The sequence below is a fragment of the Sciurus vulgaris genome (genome assembly GCF_902686455.1).
Source record: "Sciurus vulgaris genome assembly, chromosome: 9".
NCBI classification, from domain to species: Eukaryota; Metazoa; Chordata; class Mammalia; order Rodentia; family Sciuridae; genus Sciurus; species Sciurus vulgaris.
Genome location: NC_136469.1, coordinates 80,466,799 through 80,478,237, shown reverse-complemented (window position 1 = coordinate 80,478,237; position 11,439 = coordinate 80,466,799). Strand labels below are relative to the sequence as shown.

The 11,439-nt window shown below is 33.6% G+C and overlaps 1 protein-coding gene and 1 long non-coding RNA gene across 3 annotated transcripts in view; one reads left to right on the top strand and one right to left on the bottom strand.

The window, feature by feature from the left end:
• The first annotated feature begins 845 nt into the window (after positions 1 to 845).
• LOC306669112 lies at positions 846 to 6,825 on the top strand. Its single transcript, XR_013766030.1, has 2 exons — positions 846 to 1,396; positions 1,536 to 6,825. It is a non-coding gene; the product is annotated as an uncharacterized lncRNA (long non-coding RNA).
• LOC306669106 (anthrax toxin receptor 2) overlaps positions 6,205 to 11,439 on the bottom strand; it is a 146,735-nt gene continuing 141,500 nt past the window's right edge. Inside the window, exons 16-17 of one of the 2 annotated variants that reach the window (XM_079152942.1) lie at positions 8,074 to 8,135; positions 6,205 to 6,832 (exon numbers count right to left, since the gene is read on the bottom strand). In XM_079152942.1, coding sequence (XP_079009068.1) covers positions 8,097 to 8,135 — 39 coding nt within the window. In that variant the 3' untranslated portion in view covers positions 6,205 to 6,832; positions 8,074 to 8,096. Of the gene's footprint in view, positions 8,136 to 11,439 lie in introns of both variants that reach the window. The other variant, XM_079152941.1, reaches the window with a different exon arrangement.

Below are 11,439 nucleotides of genomic sequence, written 5' to 3'. Positions count from 1 at the left end.
TCAACTTTCTTAACCTCATCATTGTCATGGCATTTTGTTTTTTTGTTTTGTTTACCCTTAGAGGATATTAAATTTTTATGTGGCTTAACTTATCTGTGAGTTAGGCCAAAGTAATGTTTTGCAACAAATAGAATGATTTAAAAGCATTTCGATTCCTCAGGAAGACTGTTAATACACACTGAAAATTGTGTGGTAACAAAATGAGATCCTCTCGGTGGTGCAGAGTTATCTAGGGTTGCTCATATAAAACAGGCCTCACTTAGCATTAAATCTCATTTTATGTGATCAGGTTTTATTTTAAATGGGCCACTCAGGATTCAAGCTATAAGACTTTCTTACAGAATATCACCGGAAGCCCCTTCCACCTCCACTCATATCCTTAGAATGATTAACACTGAATTTACCTAGGTGTTGACCAAATTAGCACAGTATATGTAGTATGTGTGTAGTATATATTTAGTTGATAATAATGAATTATGTAGGACTTTGGGAAGTTGTAAAATAATATATAGATGTAATGCTATCATGTGATTTAACTGACTTTTTAAAAACATGTTAAGAACTTATTTAGAGAGGGAAAATAGATTCATATGAGTTATCAGGGACAGCATGAGGATCACAAAATATATAAAAGTTCATATGAGAATATGAAATTTAGCATTTTAACATATAAATGTACTTCTCAGAAGAGAGTGGATGCAGAAAGGCTATACAATATATGAATAATATGAGAGATGTAAAAACAAAACCTATTGTGGGTATTGGATTGAATAATCTATTGCTAGTAACTCAGTGTACATGGAACATATGTCTATAGTTCAGAAAAATTTACCTGATCCCTTTGACTTTTATCATTTTAGTGTTTGTCCATTTTGTTGATGTTTTGTTCATCGTCACTGCTTGAACAGTGTTTGATATAGATGTTAGTTTTATTAGAATTTAAAATCACTATTCTTTTAAAAACATTTTTAATTCTGGAAGAAAATAGTTAACAGGTGAAGACAAATTTTGTTTAAGATCCATGTCAATTGCTGATGCTCATCTTAGACTATTAACTTATTTTTGTCCTTAGTCTCTGATGATATTTTAATACCTTCCTAAAAGATTTTCAGAATGACAGCAGAAGGGGGACTAACTCTAGATTAACTTCTGGATTTATACAGACAAAGTAAATGCTACAAAGGGAACAAAACTACCTTTGCTTTTCAATTTTAGGTACAGTTTTTCATCTGCCAGAAATCTTCCAAGAATTTTTCCCCTGGCATTTTTCCTTTTGAGAAATCTCAAGTAAAATATAAAGCAGTGGAATGGAGACAAGTGGAATTGCTCCCAACCCCCCCGCCAAAAAAGAAAAGATATCAACACTGGAATGACAAGATGTACAGAATTTGGGCAGGTAAGGATCTTAAGCAGAAAGTTGAACTCATCTTTGGGGTGTCAGATATAAGGAAAATATTTCATTAAAGGAAAATTATTCCAAGCTTTGTGATGGATTGAATAATGGTCCTCTCAGATGCCCATGTTCTCATCCCCAGAACCTGTTGTCATTTTGTATGACAGAAGAGTCTCTGCAGATGTCATCATGTTAAGGATTTTGACAGAAAGAAGTAATCCTGGATTATATAGGTGGGTGCAATATAGTCACTATGGTGCTTATAAAAAAAGGAGGCAACAGATTGTAGAGATAACAAGTGATGTGATGACTGAAGAAGAAGTTGGGGTGATACAGTTTGAAGATAGATGAAGAAGCCACAAGCCAAGAAATACAGGTGAGAAAGAAGAAGAAATGAAATCTTTTCTCAGAGTTCTAGAAGGAATGAACCCAGCTACAGGCTTGTCTTTAGCTCATTGGAACTGATTTTGAACTTCTGGACCCAGAAATATAAGAGAATAAATCATGTTTTCCCCACTAAGTTTTTGGAACTTTGTTAACAGCAGCAATTGGAAACTAATACAATCGCTCCCTTCTCTATTTAAATGACATTGAAAATGTTTTTAAAAGTTAGAAGTTATAAAATATGCAGTAATAACCTTGGGTTGAGATTTATTGGACTGATTTTTGGAGAGTTGAGGTAAATACTTTTTAAAAGAAAGCAATACCCACCGCTTAATAATTTAAGGAATATACTATTCTTAATTCTACCAGCTTAACGCATAATTTTTGAATCACTTATGAATTGGCACTCATCTTCATTTTGAATTTAAAGTTTTAAAATCATTGATTTAACCTTATAAAATACATTATCTCAGTTCTTTTTGGGAAGTGAGAGGTATACAAATGAGGTATACATTATTGCTGTTATAATATTCTCTTTTTAGCATTGTGCTACAATATTTTAATCATATCAATATCCCTCAGAACAAGAATAATACACTGAATATTCCAGATCACAATTTAGTTATCACATTTCCTTTTTAAAAATTAATTAAATCCTTTCAAACTTTCTGAATAGCTCCGTATGAAGAATCCAAGATGTTAATTATGTCTTGAAATTTTCCCCCATTTTTAAAAACATTTAGAATTTGTTGAAGATTTTTACACTTGAACATATTGTTTAAAATATAATTTTTTCTTTCTATGTGACAGCCTCACACAAAGTATTTAAAGAAGATGAGGGTCTGTCATTGCTCTGTTTAATTAACAGAAACTTTTAGAATTAGAAGATGTTAAAAAAAGAACTCAAAAGAAAACTTTAGTGTGATCATGATAATAGTTTCATTTCACATCAAAATTTCAACTGGTAAAATTCTATTTACAGGTGTCATCTGCTAGAACTAGTCAATTTTGTTTTATATTATGAGTTTTTCTTTCCCCAATTACTTATACAAATCAGATGGTAGAGTACATAATCATGCCAAGAGGTTTAGATTTGCTTCTAATTTAGCATATGATGAAACAATTTTCTTACTCTATCATCTATGGCTTTGGAAGCACCTTGTTCCTTTGTTTTGCATCTAAACTGTTTAAAATCATGTTGCCTTTTAGTTCACAGAGGCAATGTATAGTTTTTTAAGAGTTCACACTCCAGAAACTATTTATTGTTCAATGTTTCTAGTCAAATCAAATCTACTTATACATTTTAATAACTTTCACAACTTCCTTTGACTTGCCATTAACATTTACAACCTTGCAAATGTAATTTATCTAAGATACAAATAACTTATAGTAATTAGTAATTAGGAGACAATGTTTGAGGTCCACTTTTTTTACATTTTGAATTCTTACTTTCACAGTATCCTTATACATTAAGGCCATGGTAGTTTTGTGAAAGGTTAGCAAGTCTAAAAGGCTACAGATTCTAAACTGTCAATTTACCCTTAAAATATTTTCCACTGAATACTTTCTATGGGTAACACAAGCATAGTTATTGTTTATTAAGTGGAATTTTTAAAAAGAAGTTATATTTCTACAGTGTACAAAGTATTCCAGTCATTTAAACTGGTGGCATAAATGTCTCATAAGAGTTTCTGTCTCTTTATGTATGCATTTGAGACCCTTGTGAGACTGAAACATCAGCATGAAATATATGGATGTATTTACCAATATTTTACTCATCTTTTGAGGGATTTTTAAATCAAATATAAGTTATATGGCTTGTCACCCCTTTAAAATTTTTGCTTATAAGAAATCAAAAGAAGTTATTATAACTAATCATCAAATGATATGGCTTAATATCTTTTGTGTAGTTAAATAGTAGTTTACAAAGTTAATTTATTACCATGCTTTACAAATAAAGCAGCCATTAAAATATGAGATGCATAAATACTAAAACCTCTGATACGACCATATTAATAGAAACGTTGTCAGAGTTGGAAGGAATTTTAAGTACTTTCAGTCCCTCCAGTCTGTGATGGAGAAGTTGACTGCTCAGTGTCAGCAAGATACAGAGGTCTATGGTCAAAGACCTCAGTCCCAAATAATGTAAGCATATTTTTACACAAATTGACATGTTATACTGTGTACTTTCTGATCAGTATTTTCTTTGGAAGAACACAACAAAATCATTTAAAAAATAGTATAAGGCCTGTAACCTTGTAGTTTTTCTTTTTTAAAATCTTTTTCATACCTGATTGAATAAAGTGTGTTCATAAATATGCCATAAAAATTCACTAAATTTACTAAGTATTACTCTAACTCCAAGACTACTGTATATGGTTTTACTGACTCTTCAATGTTATCTAGTCTCATCTGCCTGTTCTTTATATAATAGTTGTACTAGAGTTATCTTTCTCAATCATATGTCCTTTCATATTAAAACAGATATGTAACATATACTACACACACACACACACACACACACCAAAAATTTCAGTAGTACTAAAACTCTAATAAAACTCTAATAAACTCCCCCGAAGAATATGATGTGACCAAAATACAACATACACATGGAGGAGAAAGTTAAGACTATAGTTGTAGTATGTATATTTGCAACATGACTATACTATTCCTTCTTTCTTTCTTTATTGGTACTGGGGCTTGAAACCAAGGGCACTTAACTACTGAGCCACATCCCCACCCCTTCTTAATATTTTTATTTGGAGACAGAGTCTTGTTAAGTTGCTTAGTGCCTTGCTAAGTTGCTGAGGTTGGCTTTGAACTCCTGATCCTCTTGCCTCAGCCTCCCAAGCAGCTGGGATTACAGGTATGCGCCACCATCCTCGCTATACTATTCCTCTTAAACTTAAAAAATAATATAGGTAAGTTAACCAATCAGAAATGTTTTGAACAACCTTGTTAGCCATAATGTAGATTTTGTTTCAATCTTAAAGTAAGAAAACAAATCCACCTCTGAGCAGTAAACAATGATTAGTGATACTCAGATAACAAAATGAAGTTCATAGAGACTCCCAGATCTTATATCCAGTAAGAATTTATTATAGAAACCAATAGTGGGTCATTTATTATTTAAATGGTTAGAATAAAGTTCAAAGGAACTATAAGCAAATCAGCTCTTTTGTTAACAATCTGAAATATAGAGGGTTTAAATCTTATATATTTTTGTCAAAATAGTAATTAACCATAGATGACAGATGCTGCTCCCTAGTCAATGGAGAGTCTCAAATTTTACTCTGCATCTCATTGGGAAGGAAATACAAATTTTTAAAATAGAATTAACTTGGGGAAAGGCATCAGTGCTGCAACTCTTAGCACCAAATGTTTTTTCTTGGAGCACCAAATGCTTTAAGGAAAACATTCCAAGTATCAAAGTTTTCAGATAGATAAATATTTATGGATCAAATCCATAAAGAACAGACATTGTTATGAAATATATATAGATGCCTTCAAAACTTTCTTTCCAGGCAGAGTAGACACATAAGTTAGAAGTCATTTCCCACTTAATTGTTTTTGCAACCTTATGCAACACAAATGGATGATGGATAAGACTTATTCATTTGTACAAGAAAGGACATCTTGACTGACATCATGTCCAGAAAATTACACAGGAGCTATTTCTCTCTATATATGAAGTGTCATAAAACTTATAGAAGAGGTTTTATTCTAACCTATTGAGAAGTGCAGAGATTTCTGATGGAGTCCTTTGGTAAGAAAACTACTCTTGCAAAGAAATTCTTCTCATTTGCTGGTTAAAATAATCAGAGAAAAGCATAACAGATCTAGTTCATATTTTTAAAGGCGATGAAATTCCGTCTGTATTGGAACTTTATGAATGATATTTTTTTCAGTCTACATATACACCAGTGCCCCTCCCTCTCCATGGAGAGTTCTCCATGGTACTTGCCTTACAAATCTCCAGAAAGCTATTTTGCCATTTAAAGGCAGAGGTTTATTTTATATTGCTCCTGTGCAAAATACATGTATACTAGAGAAATTACTAGTGAAATTTAAAATAATTATTAGAAAATCTATAATCTTAGCTTCTACTTGATGCTCTTAAAATAGCATTAATGCCTTTGCACTGACCAGAAATGAAAGGCCTATTTAAGAAAGTAACAATAGGTCTTGCTCCAGATACGAACATACAGCAGGTGTGTACAAGAACTCATGCAGAAAGGATTTGAAGCCCTGTGTCAGGCTTCCATGCTGCACTGGCACTCATGGACTCTGCCAAGAGTATCATCTCTAAACATATTGGACATTTTGGAACTGAAAACAATTCCACTCCTGAAACTAACTAGGACAATTTTATATTCAACCAAAGAAGGCATGAGCTTTATTGGGTTTAAAGAAATCAATAACAAAAGCACAGGTAAAAATTTTATTTATGAATATGTGGACACATGACTTTGGATCCAGCCAGCCAGTGACATAAATAAACTTGAGCAAAAGATTCAAGCTAAAGAATACATGTGTGTGTGTGTTAGTGTGTGTGTGTACATATACATATATTGGTGTGTGTGCATAAGGTTTCTTGGAGCTGTGCCAAAAACCTGGACACCAACCAAGAGAATCATTCCCCGTCCTTTGAAATCTCCATTAAAAGCACAATGGGGGTAATTATACCAGGATGCTCCAAATCGTTCTTTCCATCTTGTGCACTCATATGCCCGCCAAACATGAAATGCTCGCCTTCTCCCTTCCAATGTGATGGTTGTTGAACTTATTTTTAGTGTCATTTGATAAGCCTTTGTGCTCGCAGAGAGACATCCCACTGACCCGGCCACTGGTCATTGTCTATACCAGTTCACATCAAAGCCGGCGCGCTTTGTCAGGTTTCGAGTCGAATATCCATTTCGCATCTGAAGTACAGTATCGAAAGTGACTAGATCATTTGAGCTGTTTTCTTCAGCTGCTGCCTTCTTCCTCCCCCACAGTGTTTCTGCTCACGCTAACATAATCTGGCATCGTCGACGTGACACGATGGTGGTTTTTCTAAAAAATTATAATACATACATTGTCAATGTTTTTTGATGGCAATCCTCCTGAAAATTTAATTTATAAACTAAAGAAAGGAGGTCTTTTTCCTCTACTGAATCATAACCAAGGTAGAGTGCTCCTCAAAATCCAAGTAATGCGCATACAGTAATAGGTCATTCAATGTCAAAAGGCATAAAAAAGATGAGCAAAATCTTCACAGGCTGCTGCTTGCTGTTGCCTTTAATTATATTAATTAAACTTTGAAATTTTCATGCAAAGAGAGTTGCTGGCTTGTGACGCTGAAGAGCCCTTGGAGACTTGAAGGAAGAAAAAACCCTGAGCAGAAGCTTTGTGGTTACTGCTTCCTTTAAATTAAAAGCAAAACAAACTCCTAGGTATGTTTACAGACATTAATGCTTTATGCACTACTAAATCCTAAACACAGGAAAAGAGGGAAATCTACCAGTCTCAGGGACAAAGTCTCAAATCATGAGTCCTTTAAACTCCACTCCAGATCTTTGGTTAGAGGCTGTCTTCCGGTGGAATAACGCTCTATTAATTTTCTTGTCCCAAGTGCATAATGAAAGAAAGGTGTCTTCAAAAACTAAAGGGCAAAATCTTGCTTGCTACCAATACCTTGAGGCATCTTGTCTATCTTTTGTCATGCGTGTGCACTTTTCAGTGTTAAAATGACAAGATTTTCTAGTCAGAAACTTCCCGTAAGGCACACTGTGATAGAGGACTTGGAAGGATTTTGTGATCTGACAGAGCTATAAGGCAATGAACTCCAATATTTGCTTAGCCTGGTTGGAAATTTCATACTCTGCCAATAGCTAAAGATTTTGTCATATAAAAAAACACAAGTGCCATGTTTGTATGTTAAAAAGTCCTATCTTCATGGAAGACCCATCATGGCTACTTGTTTTGTGGTCTGTTTTGATATCATCGGTACATTGTTGCTATTTTTGCTTTTGCCTCTTCTATACATTCAAATAAGCTTTCCTTTATAAACCACAGTGTGCAGATTAACATTCTTCTTTATTTCAATGTCATGAATCATGAGTTACTACTGAGTTTCATCACCTTCCTTGTAGACAAACAAGTGTTTGAAAACATTTGGTGCAAAAAAAAAAAAAAAAAGCAGAAGGCAGAGAAAGCATCTCCTGACAGAGAAAATAAGCTGCTCTTCCAAGGGTTTCTGAAATGCACTTGACTTTTTTCATCTGGATGAATGTGAAAATGTGCCATCTTTGTACCTTCTTGGTTGTCTTGCTTTCCTTTACTGAAATGGAACTCGGGAGAAGTTTATGCACCGGCCCTGAAGAAAGAAAGAAATCCTTATTGAAATACTGATGCAACTATTAAGAAGTATAAGAATACCTAGGTCTTCATACCATGATAAAATAAATGATTACCCAAGGAAAGAACAATGTTCACATGAGACACAAAGTCATACATTCTTTTCTTTGGGTCAAAGCATGATGGTTCATTAATCTTTTTCCACAGTAACTTCACCAACCTGATGATATGATAAAATTTGTATGGAAAAACATTACAGAACTGTAACTTTGTTATAGATATCTGAAGTACAACACCACTAGTGTAGTGATCATAATATCAAAGCTACCACCCTATGTTTCTATAATGATTTAAAATAAAAAGGCTCTCATGTAACTTGATGCTCCTAAAATGTATACACGAGGAGCATATTTTAATACATGAGACAGAGATTAAAGAATCATGAGAACAGGAGGAGATACCATCTTTGTGATTCTACTTAATGAAGTCCTTTGCAATGGACTTGTTTTTGATCGAGACCATGGTTGTTGCCCATTCTCACAGTTGCATACCACCATTATGTGTTCTTTACAAACAGTGACTGTTTATCTGGACTATGCTTTTCCAAAGAGAATTTGCCAGTCCAATTTCTTAACATTTCAGTGAAGGTTGTGGAGACATATTGTTCCATACATAGCAATAAATAATCCAAGAATTCTCTGAAAGCAAATTTCCAAACAGTGATGAAGGATCCCCTTCCTTTGCTCTCCTGGGTATGACACTGCTGATCCATGGCACTCCATGAACCATGTTCAGCTTCCTATAAATGACTAAAAGCCAGAGCATTTTCCAGGTTAGAACCAAATCTCTTCCTACTAAGATTTGTCTATTTCTTATAACATTTGTTCTCAAACCAGTTCAGATTTTAGAGCTTTTATGTCTTCTCCTTTAAATATGTTTGTTTTAAGTATCCAAAGCATGGCAAAATTAAAAAAAAAAAATACTGTTGAAGAAGAAAGCTTGAAACATAAAACCCTAATTTTTTGTCCATTTTGCTTTCAAACATGACTGCTCCATAAATTTTGAAATTCCAGAAATTTAGGAAGACACAGAAAAGCATAAAGGCAAAATGAAGCTAGGAGTTTCTAATAGCTTTTGCTAAAAGGCAAACATCCATGAAATTATCTGTCTTCTAAATAACTTTGGAGGCAACATTATTATTATAATTGCCAATTTTATTACTTATTTTCCCCTAATGTCTCTGAATTGAGGTGACATAAGTGTTTAGGGAATAATATAACATATAGCATATTATAAATCCTAACTATAATTCTCTATATTATTAATATGAAAAATAACATCAATTTAATTTTCAAAGAATAAATTCAATGAGCAAAAACGAATTCTTTTTCAAACATTTATATTTTTTAAAAAGTCAGTCCAAGACCTATTGACTGTTCACCCTTAGGATTGTCACCAACTGTAAACTACATCAAAACTTTTCAGCACTCAGTGTCCCTGGGGTGGACCCATTTATCTGTCTCTGGGTTGAACTTAACAGTTAATATCCTGGTGAACCCATCTGAATGCAGTTCTCTCAAGAGTGCATGCATATGCCAACAGCAGATTTATTAATAAAAATAACCCACACAGCATTTCTACATAAATATATAATCTATAGTTGGCATTAAAAATTCTGTAATATATAATTGACATTTCAATTTTTGTGGTACAAAATTTTAGGAGTTTCAACAAAATGGCTGTTCAAACATCTGGCAGGGTCAACATTGCCTTTCCGATTTTTAAAACTATGTGTATATGTGTGTAAGGACAGGTCAGCACACATGCATGCCTTGTGCCTACTGGAGTTCATTACTTTTAAATATGGATATAAGGAAAGCCCTTCAATTTTCATACCACAGCAAACTTTCTAACCAAATATCTAGTATCTAGGGCAAATATTTCTCCATTCAATTAATGACATAGAATATTCATACTTTAGGGACTTATTAATGATGATTTTAGAATTATTTCTCTCCAGATCATTACTACTAATGAGCTCATATGCTTCCTTTTTGTTATATAAAGGCAACTATATAGCTCAATCCTTTTCATTTTGTGTTTTGGCTTTCATAAAACTCACCTTTACAAGATATTTTTAATATCATTTGCTATCCTTATAGAACATTTTCTGGTATGGCTATACTGACTTTAACCCATGATTGCTATCTGTTTTTATTTTTATGAGGTTTTATTGTATTTTTTTCCTCTCAGTACTTTTTGAGAAGTAGACTAGTTATAGGAAAATATAAACTAATATGAATTTCTCTCTTAATTCTCAAATTTCTCAACCATAAAAATAATCCAAAATAATCTTAACATCTACAGCCTCTAACAAAAATACTGCCTCAAATTTTGCTGTATTAAAAAAAAAAAAAAAGACCCTATCTACTTCTTTTCTATGTTGCCTTTTCTTACTTTGGTAGGACACTATTATGGTTTTGTGAGGTGTTCCCCAGAAAGCTCACATGTGAGGCAATGCAAGAAGGTTCACAGGAGAAATGATTCAGTTGTAAGAGTCTTACCACAATCGGTGAATTAATTCCTAATGGGATCAATTGAAGTGTTAGGGTGTGGCTGGAGGAGGTGGGAATTGGGGCATGGCTAATGGGTATATATTTTGTATCTGGAGAGTGGAGTCTCTCTCTGCTTCCTAATGAAGTGAGGTGCTTCCTTTTGCCAAGCTCTTCTGCCATGATGTTGTGCCTCATCTTGAGCCCTGAAGAATGGAGCTGGTTCATGAGCCCTCAAATAAGCCTTTCCTTCTTTACAGTTGTTCTGGTTGGGTCCTTTTAGTCACAGCAGTGAAAAAGCTGACTAAGACAGACACAAACAGGTACTCTGCAGATGTTGAACATTGATTCATGATTCGTTTGAACTTAATCTGAATTAAGCTAACATAGATAATATGAACTTAAAGTTGAAAATATGTGTTGAAACTATACTATTCTTCATGTAATCCCCATAGTTCTTCTAAAGCATAAATCCTCTGAGTCTAAATACATAAAATGTAACTTCATTTTGCTTACTTTCTAGGAAAAAGTAAGTACAGTATGATTCTTTACAAACTGGAAATGTATTTACATTCACAATTCATCTCATAGAGCAGAGGTATGTGTGGAAGTTTTACTCTATTACAAACTTTCCCTCCTCATGAGAAGAAACAGAATGTACGAGGCACAGAGCACACATAAAATACTGATCATAATATGGTAAAACTCACAATCAGAATCTGTCAGCTTTAACTTCACTTAAATGATTTTTCAGGCAATAACTAATACCTT